General features: G+C 40.5%; 1 protein-coding gene across 8 annotated transcripts in view; it reads right to left on the reverse strand.

Annotated features, from left to right (window-relative positions):
- Positions 1-19,242, reverse strand: part of clip1a (CAP-GLY domain containing linker protein 1a) — a 28,494-nt gene that overhangs the window by 3,272 nt on the left and 5,980 nt on the right. For 4 of the 8 annotated variants that reach the window (XM_008418559.2, XM_008418556.2, XM_008418557.2 and 1 more), the window contains exons 4-25: positions 18,583-18,707; positions 18,259-18,475; positions 17,962-18,159; positions 17,765-17,856; positions 17,627-17,687; positions 14,609-14,713; positions 11,795-12,673; positions 11,573-11,689; positions 11,364-11,421; positions 11,169-11,252; positions 10,869-11,025; positions 10,591-10,723; positions 10,134-10,349; positions 5,690-8,143; positions 4,935-5,063; positions 3,945-4,051; positions 3,682-3,802; positions 3,520-3,572; positions 3,315-3,335; positions 2,460-2,577; positions 1,761-1,908; positions 1,619-1,671 (exon numbers count right to left, since the gene is read on the reverse strand). In XM_008418559.2, coding sequence (XP_008416781.1) covers positions 1,619-1,671; positions 1,761-1,908; positions 2,460-2,577; positions 3,315-3,335; positions 3,520-3,572; positions 3,682-3,802; positions 3,945-4,051; positions 4,935-5,063; positions 5,690-8,143; positions 10,134-10,349; positions 10,591-10,723; positions 10,869-11,025; positions 11,169-11,252; positions 11,364-11,421; positions 11,573-11,689; positions 11,795-12,673; positions 14,609-14,713; positions 17,627-17,687; positions 17,765-17,856; positions 17,962-18,159; positions 18,259-18,475; positions 18,583-18,707 — 5,646 coding nt within the window. The remainder of the gene's footprint in view (positions 1-1,618; positions 1,672-1,760; positions 1,909-2,459; positions 2,578-3,314; positions 3,336-3,519; positions 3,573-3,681; positions 3,803-3,944; positions 4,052-4,934; positions 5,064-5,689; positions 8,144-10,133; positions 10,350-10,590; positions 10,724-10,868; positions 11,026-11,168; positions 11,253-11,363; positions 11,422-11,572; positions 11,690-11,794; positions 12,674-14,608; positions 14,714-17,626; positions 17,688-17,764; positions 17,857-17,961; positions 18,160-18,258; positions 18,476-18,582; positions 18,708-19,242) is intronic. The other 4 variants (XM_008418561.2, XM_008418562.2, XM_008418560.2 and 1 more) reach the window with 4 other exon arrangements.

Below are 19,242 nucleotides of genomic sequence, written 5' to 3' on the forward strand. Positions count from 1 at the left end.
GTAATAAAGACATAATTAATGGAAAAATCTTATGTTCCACACAAAATGGCTAACTTGTTTGTTCAGCTGACAGTCATCGACTATCACACCCACACGGAGGGTAAACTACTGAAGATTGTTGCTGAAAAAGATTTTCCTCACACATCGTAAATGAAAGTTAAGTGGGAAGACAAAGTTTGGTTGTAAAAGGTTCCCATGTAGCATGGATTACTGCTTCCTTTAGAGCAGAGGTCTTCAACTCCAGGCCTCAAGCGCCGCTGTCCTACGACTAGTACACATCTAGAGGTTGGATGATATTGGACCTCGAGGCTTGGAGCAGAAGACCCCTCCTTCAGAGGATAGAGAAGCAAAACTACAATCAGGGATTTGGAGGAAACTGGGCTGTGACTAGAGTCCGAACTCAAAGAGCCACTGTAAGTAGACGTGCCCAGTGTGCAGGAGATGGACTACTTTAAGTGCCAAGACTCCTTTACCAGAGACAACGTCAGGAGGATCTTACCTGGGCTAAGGAGTTAACGCTCTAGATTAGGTGCAACGGCTTCTCTACAGATGATGATACAACTGCTTCGAGTCCAGTGGGACGTTTCTACAGCCAGAAATGGGTTGTTAGGTCGTCTACTGGTGCTGGTCCACTGTGTTTCGTCAGGATCACAGTCAACAAAGCCCTTTCTCTACCAGGGGGGATTCTACAACACTTCATACTTCCTTTTGCCAAGAAACTATATAGAGATGCCGATTTCATTTTCCTACAGGACTTGGCAGAATCCCACACAGCTAAAGGTACAAAAAGCTGGTTCAATCACCATAGATACTAGATCAAAAGATGGTCCCAGGATTGTACTTTGTTTTGTTTTTTTTCTTCTTACTTGTTTGTGCAAAATCTTGGCCAATAAAGCTGGTTGTGATGATGTTGCTGTGCTGGATTGGCCTGGAGACGCTTCTGATTTGAACCCCACACAGAACATTTATGGGACGTGGTGAAGAGGAAGATGAGACGGACCAGAGAAACTAAAGGCCACTACTGAAGCAACCTGAGGCTACCCGAGCAGAGCTACAAGGCCGATCACATTCATGTCGTACTGATGCAGTAATTCATGCAAAAGGAGATCCAAACAAGTATTCAGTGTCTATGCTACACAACAGAAAGTGAAATTTGGGTTTTCTTCAAGTCAGACATTATCCTGCTTGTTTCAAGTCCTTCCCTGGTTGAACAGAGAGGACTTGCTGAAGGCGTAATTCAGTCATTTTAATCAGCTGCGCTCAGGGACGCATGTAAAACCTGCAGGACTCTGAAGTGACACTCCTAATCGAAATTATTGACTGGAAAATTTCAATGCTTCAAATATATCCCTGTGTGTAATGACTGTCTACAAATTAGAATATGCTTGAACGTTATTTGACAGACATGCCCTTCTGTAACTTAAAACATTTTTTTGCAGTACCAGTTCTCACTAAGCTACAAAGACTGAAGCAGTATGAATTAGTATTTAAGAAGTTAGTACACACGGATGCCCCATACTCAAGTCTTATGTTAAATGGAATGTGGTTACTATAAGAAAACTCAGGGAAAAAAACAGGAGGAATGTTCTTTTATTCAGGATTAGTGAGACTGCCAGACCTGACTCTCTGCAGTCTCCTTATCTTCTCTCAGTCGGTCCAAAACCGCATCTCCTGAAAACAGAAGGAAATCAGAGCGATGTCTTTTCCAATCACTGAGCTGGAAGCCATGTTCGATTCGGTTGTTTGAAATGCCGCCGTACCCGAGGTCAGGTTGACATCAGGCCCGACAGCGAGGTCCTTCTCCAGTCTCTTCACGTGATCCTGTAGATTATCTTTCTCCTGCTCCAAAGCCTCAATTGTATTCTGGAGCGTCTTAATAGAGGCACTTTCTTCCCGCACTGCAACCAACTGTAAAGAAAACAAGATAATTGTTTCAATATAATTTAACACACACTGGACAAATGTTACCATTTATCAATCCATCCACCAAATTTCACTTTCAGATGAGACGGAGCTGCAAAAAAAAAATAAAAAAAAATAATGCCTATGATTAAATAATGCTATCATTTATGGAGTTCATGTATGAGATGTCAATCTCCAAGCGAAAGTTTAAAGGAGCTTTTAGAGAAAAGAAACATTATGCATGTAAATCTGATTCTGCGAAGACGATAAAACGTGTCAGCTTGTCAGCACTGACAGAGGTTTCCAGATAGTCATCTTCAAAGTCATGAGGAGGAGGATTGTAAACACATAAAATGAAAGCAGGTCATTATTTGACCCAGAAGTGACATCCTGTCAGAAGTGTCTCTTGAAGGACTGGTGGGTATGGTTTTTGCTGTAGAAAGGAAATGACGCCAAAAGCTTCATTTAGGATTCAACAGATTGAAAAAGCAGGTCTTGATAAATGTCAGAAATCCTCCTGATGTGAGATAAAGTAAAATGTCAGATTTCTTCCTTACCTCACGCTTCAGTTTCTCCACCTGCTGGTCCTTTTCTGCAACTAAGGCACTGTTTTTATGAATGGACTGCTGGAGGGCGGCCTTCTCTCCACTCAGCTGCTCCCTCAGAGCGTTTTCACTGTTAAACAGAGTATCCGCTAAATGTCAACTAAACATTCATTTTTAAACAACTTTCAATGTGAGTTCATGGCAAATACTTCAAGAGACAAAATACAGAAGGATGGAGGAGAGGTAGGTCATGAAAGACAGACAAGGAGGCAAAGAAGAAAAGCAAGCAAAGCAGGCAAGACACAGGACAGAATATAGGTAGGAGTTGAGGAAGAAAGGAGGGACAGAAAGGAGAAAGATGCAGAAAGCACATAAGACATCCCTGTGTCTTGTCTTGTGGGTAGGACAGACTGAGGAGGAGGCAAGGAAGGCAGGAAAGAAGGACGCATAACAGAGTAACCACAAACAGAAAAAGGAGATGAAGGAGGAAGAGAAAACACAAGGAAGAAAAGGACGACATCATTTACAAATGGAAATGAGAACGAAGCCTGGCAATCTGAAAATGTCCCACACTCCAATCCAGATTCCTTTTCAAACACTCCCAGATCGGAGAGAACCGTGAAAATATGTTCAGTGCAAAGAGAGAAAACGCCTCCAATTTCAAAGCAATTACTACTCAGCCAGGACTTTGGAATAAAACGGATATTAAATGAAAAAATGTTTGGTATTTCTGAATTTAATAATGATTCTGAGAACAAAGAATGAGACGCAGAGCATGTCTGCCAGGCAGCTGAGGTCAAACATGTCAATAGATTTTTCTTATGAGGTGACTGCAGACAAGTCATGATATCAGAAAGCATCAAGTACCTGAAGACATTATTTGGCAGGCTTTGGAGGGAAAGAAGTGTGATAAATCAGCCATGTATTCAAGCACAATCTACATTATTAAATGCCAAATCTCATGCAACCATGCAAGCTTTTTTAAAAAAAATAAAAACCCTTAAAAATACAATATTGAATCATTGTGTGATTATCTGACGACGCTGGAGCGATAAAAACATGATTAGTTTACCTTTGTTTCAACTCTTCCAACTCTTTCTTGAGTTTTGAGTGCGCATCAGTTAGCTTTGGGGGAAAAAAAAACATTCAAGTTTAAAAACGCTAAATTGACTTCAATTGTTACATATAAACGCAGTACAACAACGATATTGATGCCAGTACCAGTGACCCTCACCGTCACCAGATCTCCCTGGTCTTTGTGATTGTTCGCCAGCTCCTGAGACAGCCTTTTGTTTTCCTCTTGAAGACTCTGCAGAGTCTGCGACGTCACAGATGCCGCTTCTTTAAGCTCCTCACTTATGAAACGTAAAATGACGAAATTACCCAACTGACAGGCTGACAATATATGTTCAAACCATAAATAATGTTGGTAAAGTACGATGGATGGTTGGTAAAGTATGTTGGAAAATTCACACAATCCAAGATGAGTGTACTCACACTTCCTGGCAAAGACTCTTCAACCTCTGTGTTTCTGTGCAAAGCTGCTCTTTGGATGTGTTCAGGTCTTCTTGATACTTTAAATTCCCTTTCTTCAGTGTTTCCAGCTAAAACGAGAAAAGATATGTCAATAACAAGAAGTCTAAAGCTAAAAGATCATTTCACCGAACTCTTCCTCATGCCGCCTGTCTCTGTTGAGTCCCCATCTCAATGTGGCAGAGGTTTTCAGTCCTTATGATCCTGAGGGCCAAGCTGCTCAGAGCTTTGGCTCCTGTTTTAATCTCCCATGGCTTGTTCCATGGTAGTTCACTCCTCCAGTCTACATGCATTTTGTGGATCTGGAAAAGGTTTAGGAACGTGTCCCAAAGGTATTCTGTGTTTGTCTCCAGAGTTGGACTCCGTCAGGACTGCCTCCTCTCACTGATCCGGTTTGTTTTGTTCATGGACAATACCTGAAGTTTTGGTCTTGAAAATAAGAGTCGGGGTTAAAAAGCTCAGGGTCGTCGTTTGTTGCAGATGATGTTGGGTTTTTCAAGCCATTACCTTCATCATGCACTGGTGTGGTTTGCAGTCGAGTGTCAAGCAGCTGGGATGAGAGTCAGCTCCTCTAAGTCTAACAGTTCTTAACCAGAAAGAGATCGACTGCTCTCTCTCTCTGAAGTGTGATTAAATTTCAAAAATTATCTTTTACTTTAGAATGGTGATTACAAACATTTACAAATAAGCATATTCAGCATAACACTTGTATGTGCTGCACTTGATGTCTCCAAAATAGATGTAGATTCTAATACAAAATATATTCAACAGTTGAAAAAAACTAAGGATTTTTATCCAAAAATAAAAATTTTTTATTACCTCAAAAATTTAAAATTAAGTTTTAAACATTTAGAAAGTTTCAAAGTACCTGTGAAAACTCATAAAAAAAAAAAGCAAGTTCATCTCTGAACTACTGCATTGCTGACGTTCCTTCTGACCCAACCAGTCTCTCACCTGAGTCTGGATTTCGTCGTTGGAGCGCTGCAGTGCCTCCACCAATGACTGAGCTTCGTTCTTTTCCTTCAGCAAAGCTTCTTTCTCCTTTACGAGCTTTTTGAGAGCGTCAGCGGCGTTACCAGAAGCCTAAGCGGTGCGGGATTAAGAAACTTAGTGAGATGAGCAGCTTTACATAAAACCAGCAAACTGACATTAAAGCTATAGAATCTCATTCTTGTGTGATCTGAGGGTTGAAAACCATATACAAGTGCATATTTTTATAATACAATTATTTCAACTTAAGTAAATTAACAACATGCTTTTCTATTGAGACACTTCATCACTGATTAACAGACTGACACTTTAAAACATGTATTAGAACGTTGTATTTTTCTAAACTCTTGACGACAATTACCACCATGATTACTGCAACCTGTGGCCTCAGAACGGAGACTGAAAAAAATTTGCGAATGCTTCCTGCTTGTCAAAGGAAGCATTAGACCAGCCTCTTTGGATTAATACATCCAATAAACTGCATCAAATGGTTGGCTGCAACAAGGTGTTCAAAGTCCAACTAAAATTAAATTAGCATACACTTGGCTCACGTTATAAGTCCACAGGCAAAAGCTGGGAGCTAAGGGTAGTAAACAGAAGTTAGTAAATGGAAGATGAAAGTTAAGCCCCGAAATTAAAAGGGAGACAAACTAGCAAGCATGCAATGTGAAGGCGGCAAAGCCCCAGCACCACTAGAATTAGTACTGGAGGAGAAATACCTCAAGCTGCTTAGAAATAGCGTTTTTTAGTTGCGACTCGAGCTCCCTGACTTGCTGGACGGCTTCATCCCTCTCAGCCTGCAGGGCGTCCTTCTGAGCCGACAGCTGCGTAACGCTGGAGGACATTTCTTCTTTCACCACGGCAGACGCAGACACCTCCTCGAGAGCATTCTTGTACTGTTTTTCCAAGTTTTCTTTCTCAATCTTTTGGGCCTGGAGTTCAGCCTGTTGCCGTTTGTTGCTTGCTTGCAAGCACTCCACCTTTTTAAGAAGTTCCGACTGTTCGGCGAGTAAGGTTTCTTTCTCGGTGCAAAGAGAAGACATTTCCCGCTTCAGTTCAGACTGGCTAGCTAACAGCTCTTCCTTCACTGATGTCAACAGGGTCATCCGTTTGTCTATTTCCTCAAGCCTAGTTACTAGCTGTTCCCTATCTTGGCCCAATTGATGGTGTTCTTGCCCTCTCTGTTTTAATTGTTCTTTCAGAGATTCCATTTCTGCTTTAAAAGACTTACTTTGTTCATCAGCATTCTTGCGGTGAAAAGATATATCTTCGTTTTCCTGCATTACTTTGGACAAAGTGTTCTGAAGTTCTTCAATTTGCTTAGACAGACCATCTTTGTCAGCTTTTGCTTTAGTGATTTCACAGTTTTCAGCTTGTAGAGTTGTCTCAAGCAGGTCCTTCGCCTCCGACAGAGATGTCATCCGTTTTTTTAACTCCTGGACTTCCTGCAGCAGAACTTGGTTCTCCTTCTGGAAAGAATGGACTTTCTGCTCAGCTTCGGTCTGCAGAGACTGAAGATAATGATGGTCCTTTTTAAGGTTATCTACCTGTTGAGAAAGCTCCAAGTTGGACTTCTCAAACTCCGCTTTTACTTTATTATGATCAGCGACGAGTTCAATTTTGGTCTTTTCCAGAATCTCAACATCAGAGCAATGTTTCTGCAGTTCATTCTGTAGGTCAGTCTTTTCTCGTTCCAGAGTGGTGATCTTGGCTTCCAGCTCATCTTTTTGATGCTTAGTTTCTTCAAGCTTCGTTTCCAGATGACTCTTCTGTTGAAGGAGGTCAGCATTGGTTCTGCTATAACCATCTAACTGGCCCCTAGTTGTGCGATTATCACCAGCGAGCTTCTCACGCTCCACAGAAAGAGTCTCCTTCTCAGATAAGGCCTTGGTATACTTCCCTTCCAACTCTCCCTTCTCCTCCTCCAAACGCTCAAAATCCGTCTTCTGCTGCTCAAGAGCTGAATCCAGGCTCATCTTTTCTTTACGCAAGTCGTGAAGTGTCATCTCCATTTCAGAGTTCTGTAGACGCAATGCTCGTTTCTCCTGCTCAAAAGACGATGACGCCTCGTTATATTTTTCGTGAGAAAGGGACAACTGTTCTGTCAGGACATGGAGCTTCTCCTTCAGCTCTTGCAGCTCTCTGAAAAGATCGTCTTTCTCACTAGACACCTTCCTCTGGGATGCAAGCAGGTCTTCTTTTTCCTGCAACAGGGTAAGCCTTTCAGAATCTGTCACTTGACTGTTTGTCTTGAACTCTTCAAGCATCTGGGCCAGGCTGGCTTTAGAGGCTTTCAGCTCTTCACATTCACGAATTTGACTCTCCAAGTCTTTCTTGGTTTGGCCAAGTTTGTTTTGGAGCTCTTCCTTCTCAGTCTCGTGGTTCTTTTTCTCCAGAGCAGCAGCGCCGACTTCAGACGTCAACTCGGCTTTCTCGTTTGTCAGGGTTTCTACCCGAGACTGGAGTTGCACATTCTTCATCTTAAGGTCTTCTTTTTCTAAATTCAATGACTTCACTTTTTCCTGCAGCTCAGCATTTTTAGCGTCAAGAGACTTCCGAGCATTTTTTGCAGAATCTCGCTCCAATATCAGATCATCTCTCTCACAGGTGAACTTTGACTCCGTTTCCTTGAGGTCCTCTTCCAGGCGGCTCTTCTTTTTGCAAACATTTTCATAATCCTCAAGCAGCTGCTTCTTTTTAGACTCGGTTTGCTGGACGTCCAACTGATGCTTCAAGACAGAGTCATTCATCTCAGCATTTTCTCTTTGAAGCTCCTTAATTTGAGTCAAATATTCACCTTTACCACGATGCAGATCTTTATTTTCGGCCTCTGCTTCCTGGAGCAGGTGTTTGAGATTCTCCAGTTCCTTCTTCAGTGAAGTCCTCTCTTCATCTAATTGTTTGGTACTGGTCTGTAGTTCTTCTTGAAGTTTTGAGAGTTTATCATTAGTTGCCAGCAGCTCGTCATTCTGCACTGAAACCTTCTTGCAACTAATCTCAGTGACGGAAAGTTTATTTTGCAACTCAGAAAGCTGCCTCTCCAGATCGTCTTTCTCAACTTTATGATCTTCACTTTGCTTAAACATGTTTTCCAGATCAAGACTCTGCTTATCCAGTTTTTTTGACATATTGTCAACATCATGCTTGTAGGAGTCAAGCTCAGCAGAAAGCCGCTGGAAAAATAAAAGGTGAAAAAAAAGGGGGGATATACACACAGGGCAATGCATGAATAAATACAAAATAAACCATCTAGTCATGGATACAAGTGATATGCAAATGGAAAGGTTAAGCCTCAGAAGCATACAAATCAGAAAGAGGGTCACACCAAAGCTTTCAACCACAAACTGCGGAGGCAGAAAATTTTCACATCGACTAAGAAACCTTTTACAATAACAATGGCATTAACACAAATAAAGGTAATTAATAACATAAAGGGCGCGCAGATTGCCAGGGTGTTACCACTAATGGTGGCATGAATATAATGCACTTATACAGTATTACAACAGAAAGTCATTTGAGTAACACCACATTTTTTTCTATTAAGAAAATTAAATTGCCAAATTTCTGTTATTCTTGTACCTTAAATGTCTAATACAATTACAAGTGAAAATTGTGTGAATTTTCACAAGTGAAAATTTTCCACAGAAAAAGGGAAATCCCAAAATAATCCCTTCACAAAAAGTAAATAAGCCCCCTGTAACTTATAGTTGACTCGTCCTTTTAAAGCCCACTCCCTCACATGCAAGAGACTTGAGAAGCTCAGAGTAAAGATTTACTTTGTGTTTTGTCAACATGCTGGTGCTGTAATGGTGTGGGGGCATATTTTGTTCTTGTGCTTTTAGCCCCACAGCACCAACTGGGCATTGTGTTATCGCCACAGTCTGCCTGAGTATTGTCATTCACTGGAGGGTCCTGATGTGTTAATATTGACTGACGTCCACAAGCTTGTTGAATCTGTGCCATTATGAATTATGGTAGTTCTGAAGGTCAAAAGGGTTCCAACCCACTACCGACATGGCGCCTCCAAGTGGCAATGAGTGGTAGTTGTCATAGCTTACAGAGTCGAAAGCAAAAAAATAAATAAAAAATGTACCGTATTTTCCGCACTATAAGGCGCACCGGATTATAAGGCGCATAGAATAGACGCTTCAGTTTGGGTTGCCAATTTGTTCCGTACTCTATTATTACACATCCACATTTGTAAAGCAGTGGTCCCAGAGTACTTTATATAGTAGGCTGCCCCAGTCGTTGTTTCACTCACGGTGTTGGTGTTGCGATATTGTGCCCAACTGCTTTCTGGGTAACACAGATCAACCGACACGCTGCCGCCACAGTCTCTTCCTGCGCCCCTCTGCCCCCCTGCTTTAAATGGCTTTAAATGTATTATCAAACTTTAACAAACCAGCGTTCTGACAACTATCCCAGCATGCACCGCGCGCTTCTTCTTCTACGGGGGGAAATGAAGTTGGCGGCCGCTTACCGTAGTTGCTAGACCTGTTGTGGCTCAATATTGGTCCATATATAAGGCGCACTGTCGGCTTTTGAGGAAATTGACGGTTTTTAGGTGCGCCTTATAGTGCGGAAAATACGGTATATAAAATAACGTGACAAGGGTTGCTTCTGTGCTGGTGCTGCTTTGAAATGTTTAGTGGTGATAATGGTAATGAACACATTCACAGTGTAGGTGTAACAAAACCAGTCTCCTGCTTTTGGTTTTCTTTATCAATAAATTTTTTCTTTTGACAAAAAAAAAAAAAAAAAAAGAGATAAAACTATTAAACATAATACACTATTTTATGAAAGTTTTGTCATTCTACCCTCTGCCTGGCATTTTTAATTTTAATTTTTATTTTTACTAATCATTACCATTAAGGTGAATGCGTTTAAAAATATAATAATGTAAAAATAACAAAATTGCATTTAAACCGAATTGATGCTTTTTAAAACTGTGCTTAACATTATGCTTTGGTGTTAAAAAAGAAAACAGATGTATTTAAAGTTTACACATAATATGCCATTTGAGACTTTGTTAAACATTTAGATTTTCACAAATGTTCCTTATAAGTCATATATACCATAAACCTTGCTGATCTTTAAACACGCTGCCAGTGAACCTCTTAAAACATATTGACTCATCTTACATACTTCTGCAGCAGTGCTTACCTGAGCCTGTTCTTTGTAAAGCTGCTGCTCAGACACAGTTTTCTCCAGCTCTCGGATTTTGTCCTTGGAGGAGGAAAGCTCCATCTTCAGCTGATCAAACTGTGTGTGCAGAATCTCGAATTCCTTTGAATGGAGCTCAGAGGCCTCGGAGAGGGATTTCTCGTGTGAGGCCTTCAAATCTTCAACCTGACTCTTACTTTGTTTAAGAGCGTTTTCCTAGCAAACGCAAAAACCGCAAAGTGAAACAAAACTTCACATTTATTGCCTCTAACTAGATCTAACACATTCACTGCAGTCCTGAAATGTTCTGACAGGGTGATTGTACATTTCTGAAACATTACTTTAGGAGTTAAAGGAATTGGCGTTAGTTTTCAAGTCAAATCACACAGAAAATACTGAGAAGTGGAAGTATTTAAATGGATTAGTAGCATACTCGTTACATTCCTGAAATACTAACCAAGGTAACTATCTTCTCCTGAAGAACACTCGTTTCATGCCCTTTGCTGGACTGCTCTTTCTGGAGCTTTTCTTCCAAATCTGCCATCTTCTCTTTTTCCTCTGCCATCCGATTCTGCAACTCCTCAAGTCTCCTGTGTAATGTCAACAAAGGAGATAACAGGTTACAAAACTGAGCAACTATTCTAACAGCAAGTATAACATGTCTGAAATTTGGAATAATGAGTAGATTAAAACCAAACTAATTTTAACATTTAAGAAATAGTATTGTTTCACTACCTTTCCTTCTGCTTGAGATCCTCATTCATTCTTGTGAGCTGGACTGAATCGTCACCAGACGCCTTCATCATGTCTGAAATATCGTTTTCCAACTTGCTCTTGTCCATTGACAACTGCTCAAGCTTTTCGTCTGCAGACTTCAGTTTTCGCTCAGTTACTAAAGAAAAACAAGACCAGCTGACTTATAGGGTCCAAATGTTATAATGGGAAGAGAAAAGCATACTACAACATAATACTGGCTTGATGCAACCTTACTGCAAATTATTCAGGACAGAACAAACACAGTTTCAATCTGCTAACCAGCAAGCTGACTTCTTAGGGTCTCTGATTCACTAGCTAAGGACGTGCAGTGTTCGTTCTTCTTAACCAGATTCTCAATTGTTTCTGTCCAAAACAAAACACGGTTTTAATCCAAGCAAACTTAAAAGGAAAAGAGCTGTAAACTCATAGTGAAACATTAGGGGCATTACGTCCCGCAATAACTATATCAGTTACCTTTCATAGTTTCAACGGCTTTATTTAGCTCCTCTGTGCTTCGGCGCAGCCTTAGATTCTGTGGGGAGAACAATTTTTTTAAATTTGTTATATTATACATGACAAGAGTGAAACAAGAAGGCATTGTAGTCACAGACGCACAGAATAAATGGAGGTTTAAGTCAATTATGTCCCAAAGAGAAACACAAACACTTTTCCATGAACCTCACCAGGCTTTTCATCTCGCTCTCCATGACGTCCTTCTGCTGCTGTAGTGTAGTCAGACTCTCCTGTAAGGTGACCACTTCCTGCTCTTTACCCTCCAACTGTGAGCTCAGTTCCACAACCTGCAGTAAGCAAAAGTTTATCTTCATACTGAGAGAAAAGAAAAAAAACAACAAAAAAAAAAAATACTGAACAGTGAAATGACCGAGAGGAGTTTTCTAACCTACCGTTGCACTACTACCATGTCCTTGGTTCTGGAGCTCCTCTACTTGACTCTTCAGAGCCACACACTCCTGGTTACTTTGTGCCAACTGGCTGCGTAGAGTTGCCATATCTCCCTCTTGCTCTTTGGTTTCTGTATCCTTGTCCTGAAATTGTTGTGCCAGCCTGGTTTCTTTTTCTTCGAGCTTCTTTATCCTAGTTTCAGCAGCATGAAGCTTTCCGAGGACATCCTCCATCTCCACCAGGTGCTGCTCCTCTGCTTTCTCGACACTGGACCGCAGTGACTCCTCCAGTCGCTCCTTTTCCTCGGACAGAGACGACAGCTGTGCCTGCATCTCCTGAGTCAGAGTTGAGACCTTGGCTTCGTGTTTGGCTGTGGCTTCTTCTAAAGCTATTTCATGCTCCACCTTAAGCTTTTCCAGAGCACTTTTGGTTTCTGCAAGCTCGTCTATCTGAGCATCTGCACCATTGCCAAAAAATGCCTTCCGTTCTTCCATGACAGACTCCATCTTTGAACGCCACAGTTCAACGGTGTCGGCATTGTCCTTCTCTGCTTGGCTTAAGCGCATCTGTAGCTGTTCTTTGTCGCTGGACAGCATTACAGATGTCGCCTGAAGCTGGGCGACCGCCTCGCTGTGGATTTTTTCCTGCACTTCCAGCTTTGCTCTGTATGACTCTACCTCTTCTTGGTGTTTAGCTTCTTCAGCTGAAAGCTGATCCCTAAGAGAGTTGTTCTCTTCCAGGATAGGGGACAGTGCGCCGCTCGGGTCCTCTGAGTTCTGCTGCATCTCAAGACGCAGCTTCAGGCCAGTCACTTCTCTGTTGCGTAGTAAAAGGTCTCGCTCGAGTTCCATGATGCGGGATCTTTCCGACACTGTAGCAACCTTAAAAAGCAGAAATCTTTCATTTGCAACGGAATTCTATTCAGAAATCTTAAAACAGAATAACGATGCATAGAGTCTAAAATTACTGTGCGACTCTCAGAAAATGACATTACAGGCCAAATAAAAACTGTTTTACAATAGAGAAACTAATCAAATTGATGTTTAAAGACAAAATATACAAACTTTTGGTCTCACAAAAATGAATTATACTGACCTCTTGTGGTCAAAAGACAATTTACATTAATGACAGACTTAATATTCCAGATGAAATTTGTAGATTCCCAAAAGCCGTTTTAATATTCTCTTATTTATTCATTACACTCAAATGTCCTTAATACTTTCAATTTCTGTAAATTTTCATGATTATGGCTTATGGCAAAAAAACAACTTAAAACTAAGACAGTCATAAAATTTTAAAATTGCATAAAGCCAAATTTTTAAAAAATTACATAAATGTCTACTATGTGCGCTCAATAATTGCTCTGTTCTCTTTTGGAACAAATTACTGTATCAATGCCACAAAAAAAGTTTCACTGGCCTCTTTCAAACTCTTCCACCTTGGTTTTGACATGTCGCATATTTTATTAGGAAAATAAATTCATACAATAAATCACATTATAATAAGAATTTAGTGCATATAATGACTTCAATACCACGAAGGAATACCAGGACTCAGAATTAAGAGAGTGGGGAATAGGTTTTATACTAGCAAAACGTAGGGATGCCAAATAAGCAGGACAAATGGATGCCAGGAGAAATACAACATGGGACATCTGGGAAAATGATTTGAGGCGATGGGGGAAAGGTCGTCTGTCTGGTTAAGCAGCAATATCAGAAAAGCATTGGTTCATGCTGAGCAGCTTGTTGAAAGCATTTATAGAAAACCAGGTTAAAATTTAGAGGAAGTTTAAGTTTTAGTGATAAAATGTTAAACATTATTGGCCACTTTATTACATACACGTGTTGAACTGCCTCCTAACAAAAATAAGCCCATCAAAACAGCGGTGTAGGTATAAAAAAAAAAAAAGTATCTTGATGTCAGAAGAATGAGCAGACTGGATCAAGGTATGCAGAATATCCACTCTTTCAACATGTCGAACCTTGAAGCAGATGGGCTACAGCAGATAAACAAACCAGGCAAGACTTATGTAAGCTGAGAACAGAAAAATGAGACCGTATTTCACAGAAATACAGAATTAGAATAATAATGGACTGAAAACGTATTGCCTGGTCCGATCATTTTCAGTCAGGTGCAGCATTCAGACTTTAGGGATGGAACCATTCTGCCTTGTGTAAAAGTGCCGAGTAGCGTACTTGTGTGAGGAATATTTTTTGGTACCAACTGGACGGTCTACCTAAATATTACTGCTGATCTGCTCATCCTTTTTTTTTGAAAAAGTGAATAAATCAATTCCTCCAGCAGGATTATCCAGCCCGTCAAAGTTTAAACCACTTGAGACTAGAATGCTGAACGTGACAATGAGTTCACTGTGCTCCATTGACCTCAATAATCCAGATGTCAGGCCATCAGAGCACCTTTGGGATTCGGAGAAATAGAAGATTTGCATCATGGACGTGCAGCTGACAAACCTGCAGCAATTTTATGATGCAATCATGTCAATATGATTCAAAATAGCTGAGGAATGGTTCTGAAGCTCTGCTGTGAAGAATTAAGGCAGATATGATGGCAAACAGTGATCTAGACCACAATTAACTAGGAGGTGTACATAATAAAGTGGCCATTGAGGTTATATTTATAGTACAAGCTGATGTTTTTAGTACAAGATCAATTTTAAACTCCGTAAAAATCACATCTTTACACATGTACAAACCTATACTGACACCTCGAAAACCTCAACATGTGTTTGCTGTGTATCCCCGCCTCAGGCCCTCTCTCCCAATGCAGCACCCCCGCCCCCAGGCAGAATTCATTACCCTAGTGTCTTCTAACTCTCTTTGGAGTTTCTCAGCTTTGGTCTTTTCAAAGAGCAGGTTCTGTTCAAGCTCCTTAATGTGGGCATGCTCCAGTCTGGTCTGCGTCTGTTAGTAAACAAGGAGAGGAAGAGAACACACCAGTGCCACCATCACATGCCAGCCCAACGCAGACAGAGAGGGAGGGGAAACAGGAGAGAGTTGAGTGAGTTGCGTTTGTGTGTGAAGAACTGAAAGGCTTGGGAATTGGATCTGGATGGGCGCGGTGCGTCGTAAATGGGTGGAAATGAGAAGGCATCACATGCAGGAATTTCATGCGGGGGCAAAATGGCTGCAAATGGGCTTTTCTTGTGAATGGGTGACGGCAAATACAACACAAGCATGTTTATGGGTGTGCAGGACAAGCGTAGGGATGAGACCGTAGCAGGCAGTTGTAGACATAAACATGCAAAACTGACACCTGGTGAATAAAGCAAACCGTTATGATTAATAAACAACAATGACCATGTATATCAAACCAATGCTTTTTCATAATAGGCAACAACCCCTTGTACTAAACTGTAACTTACAGCAACTTGCAAAAGGTATCATTCATGTCACGCTACTCACTAAAATACAACCAAGTAGAAAGCACCGATTTCAGAATAGAGCCCCAGTATGTGCAATTTAATCCAACTGTGACGGCCTCCGAAGTTTATTAATGAAATAACAGCATCATGAAGGATAAAAAGAACACAGAGCAGGGCAACAACAGTTTCTGATCCAGCACCCCTGATTCAAATGATTGCATTACTTCCTCAGCATACAACAGAGGATTGAGAACCTCAGATTTAGGTCAAGTCATATTTACATGGACCAGTCAAAGTCCAGACCAGCCAATTTAGACTCTTTGACCAGTAATCCAATCTGACTGAACTGGAGCCACGGTCTTATAAAAAAGTAGGCAAAGTTTTCAGTCTGATGTGGTAGAAAATCATCCAAAAAGGATTTGCAATTGCAGAAAACATTGGTTCCACAAAGAGTTGACTCAGGGGTGTGAACACAAATACACTTCTCGTATTTTAGAGCTTTATTTGGAAAAAGAAAAATGGAGAAGCATGCGTCATTTTTCTTCCTCTTCACACTAATGCACAACTTTCCTTTTGGTCCATCAAATATAACTTCCAATAAAACATTAAAACTCTGGTTGTACTCTGACACAGTAGCATGAATCCCTTTGCAAGGCACTGTAATGTCATATTCTAACAGACATTTTCTGCATCATGAAGGTAAAACTGTAGCTTGATAAATATCCACATTTAATACCAGAAAAAAATTCTCTCTTGGTTGCCAAGGCTGTTGCTTCAACTGTAAGTATAATAAACCAGCAGTTAACAGGCCACCATGAGCAAGACTTGTGACTTAAATATTCTTCTGTAAAACAAAAATCACTTTGAATTGTGACACAGAATTAATTTGATTTGACTTCCCAGTATTGCACAAGATTAATAAATGATTTTACGCAAAACAAAATATATTTGTGCTCCTGGGTGAACATGATAAACCTCATTTTAACTTTAGGTTTCATATTAAAAATCAAAATACAAGTTATATTAAATAACTGCTTGGTCATGCATCGCATGTATTTAAGCTGTAAAGCTAAAGTTTAGAATCTAATCAAATGTAAAGAACCAAGCAAGGCGTGATTACAAAAAAAAAAAAAAAAAAAAAGGGGCTTATGTCACTGAAATTTGCCATTTTTAAAGTTATTTTCCATTGGAGTACCTATAATCATGAAAACCACGTGCGAATCAAACTGAGTAGACATTACGTTTGGCTGCATAGCCTGGAGGGATTCATGTCAGTGAAGTGAAATGACAGAGGAGCATCCAGTGATTTTATGCTGAGCATCCAGTGATTTCATGCTGAGCATCCAGTGATTTCATGCTGAGCACTGGGCCAACATGAAAGACGAGGATAGGAGGCAAGAACAAGTCATAAGGTCACATCACTGGACAGAAAGGCACCAAAAATCACAGCTGAGCATCAACTGTAACAGTTTAAAACTAGAGGAATTATGTTTTCGCCTGATTGTACCGTTTTCATTTTATGCATTTAAAGCTGCATTTAAAGTAGCTTTAAAATGCTGCTTTAAATGCAGCACTTTTTGTTAGAACAAAAAAAAAAAGTTTTAGAACACAAGTAACGAAGCGATAAAAGGGGACTTCCGACCCTATTGGTTTCATTTCTATCATTAATTCAAACTCTGATGTCTCCATGGTGGCTATGATTTCTTGCATAACGCTGTGAAACAGATGCATCCTTTCATCAGATACAGAAAACAAAGATATCCCTCGGCTGTTCTACTTTCTCAATCAGGACTTCTGTTTAAACTTGATGCAATAAAAATGCTAAAACAGTCATAAGTAAAACAAGTTCTGTTTTTTTAAAACCAATTGTTAATCCTTTTCCTGTGAGTAGCAACATGTTTGTAATTGACTCATGCCTGACAATGATAGGTGTAGATCGATTGGTAGATTGAGTTTGGTTATGTGACCATTTCCTGCTTTTGGGCCTCTCTTCTTGGATCCTTTTTTTTTTTTTTTTTTTTTTTTTACTTTCATTTGACTGCACATCTGCTAACATATGATAAAGCTAGAAACTGCCTATTCAAATTAACTGGACAAGCAGATGGTTCTGTATGGATAAGAAGAGTAAACGCAAATGAACAGAACTACCTAGACTGCAACTCTGTGACAAAGGATGCTAGTTAATTGCAAGTAGAATCATCTTGCAGAGCAGACATTGGGAAAATAAATTTATTAGCTTTTGAAAATCAAGTATTTAAAATAGATTTTATTGAAATGATGATATTGAGTTGAACTATACTTGATGTTGGAGCACATGCTACTAGTAAAAATATATATAGATTTTTGTAAAATTGAAACTAGTTGGCCATAATAAAAAAAATGAATATCCCTGCCATATTTTTATTGAACATCTTGCACTTTTTCTCAGAGATATTATGTGTTGCAAGTTTACCTCCAGGTCTCCTTTGGTAATACAAGCCTCCTCTACTCGAAACTGAAGATCCTCCACTTTCCTGTTAATTAAATATCATAATAAACTCAAAAACGGTGTCTGATTTGAAGGCGCGTTCGTCTCAAATACAATTCTCACCTGCGCTCTTCCTCCAGCTGATTTAGCAGCTCTACTTTCTCCTTATCTGCAGCTTCTACCAGGGTACGGAGCTGATCCATTTTTGACTCCATCTTCAAAACCAAAAGAAAAAAGCAACAAAAAAAAACAAGACCTTTGATACTGACTGAAAAAAATGCACTGAATCCAACATCCAAACTTGTAATTTGTGAGCCAACCTGCTCCTGGTCTTCTCTGAGCAGGCTGATCTCTTGTTCCATCTCTCCAACATGGCTATTGGCCTTGGCCACCTCGGCTCTTTCCATGTCCCTCTCACCCATTAGCTGCTCAATATGCTGCTGCTTCTCCTTCAGGGCCTCCTGCAGTGCTGTGGTGCCCGAAATCTTTCGATTATACCTAGATGACGTTTCAGTTAGCTGGTCAAACAGAAAAACCAGCGTGACCATACAGCGAGGCACCGAATAAAACAAGTTGACGAGAGTGAGATGTCAATGTCAAGTGTGGCAACGTCTCACCAGGCCTGTTCGGCTTGGCTTGGTGCTGACGGAGGACGCCACTGAGCTCATGGTGCTGACTGAAGAGGAACTGGGGCTTTTCTTCAGCCCAGCTGGTGTGGTCACTACTTTTCGAGCTGTCGTTTTCGCTTTGGCTGGAGTTGTGGAGGGGAAGCCAATACGTGAGACTTTGTGAACTGGAGCAAATAAGCCGTATTTAGCTTGGCACTGAAAATATCTAGAGACAAAAAATAAAGTGAGAATTGTTCAACTGCAGAATAAAGGTGTGTGGTTTATTAAAACAACATTTCTTTTAGTCTTTCGTGAATCACGTGGCTTTCGTACCTAGTGCCAGCCACTGCCCCGTCATTCTTTCCAAGAGGTTCATCCAGTTCCACGCCACACCACTCGCCTTTGGCAAAATCCGTTTCTCCAAGGAAACGCACCACTCCTGCCTTTGTGCCACCAACCTGAGAGGGAAAACACCAAACATTAGCCAACATAATCCTCTCAACAGATAAGCCTAAAAAGCAATCCGCTTTGCTTGCTAATAAACCTCGAGTGAGATCATTCCATAAAAGCAACAGAAACAAACATGTTAAAGCTTGGAACTGGATGTTCAAACTAGACATGAATGGTTATAAAAAAAAATGTAAAATTACAGGAGCAAAGTTCTCACAAAGCTATATTTGGTAATGGCAAGTAAATTTGCTCTGCAGCCCCATTACATGAGCAAGACTTCCTGTGAGGATAGAATGCCAAACAGCCTTCAGGTGGCAACGAGACAAAAAAAGTAATTTGTAAGGAGGAAAGAAAGTGCTCATCAGCACTTAATTAGGCTGAAAGCCCTGTAAACAGATGGTGATGGGAATTGGCTCTGTAAAACTAAAACGGCTGAAATGTGTTAGAAATGTGAAGGTGTGAGCAGTTTCATGAGACATGTGGCTTCAAGGTTACCATCCATGTAAATACTAACACATGGATCACAATTAGGTCTCAATCCCG

This window comes from Poecilia reticulata, linkage group LG9 (assembly GCF_000633615.1).
Source record: "Poecilia reticulata strain Guanapo linkage group LG9, Guppy_female_1.0+MT, whole genome shotgun sequence".
NCBI classification, from domain to species: Eukaryota; Metazoa; Chordata; class Actinopteri; order Cyprinodontiformes; family Poeciliidae; genus Poecilia; species Poecilia reticulata.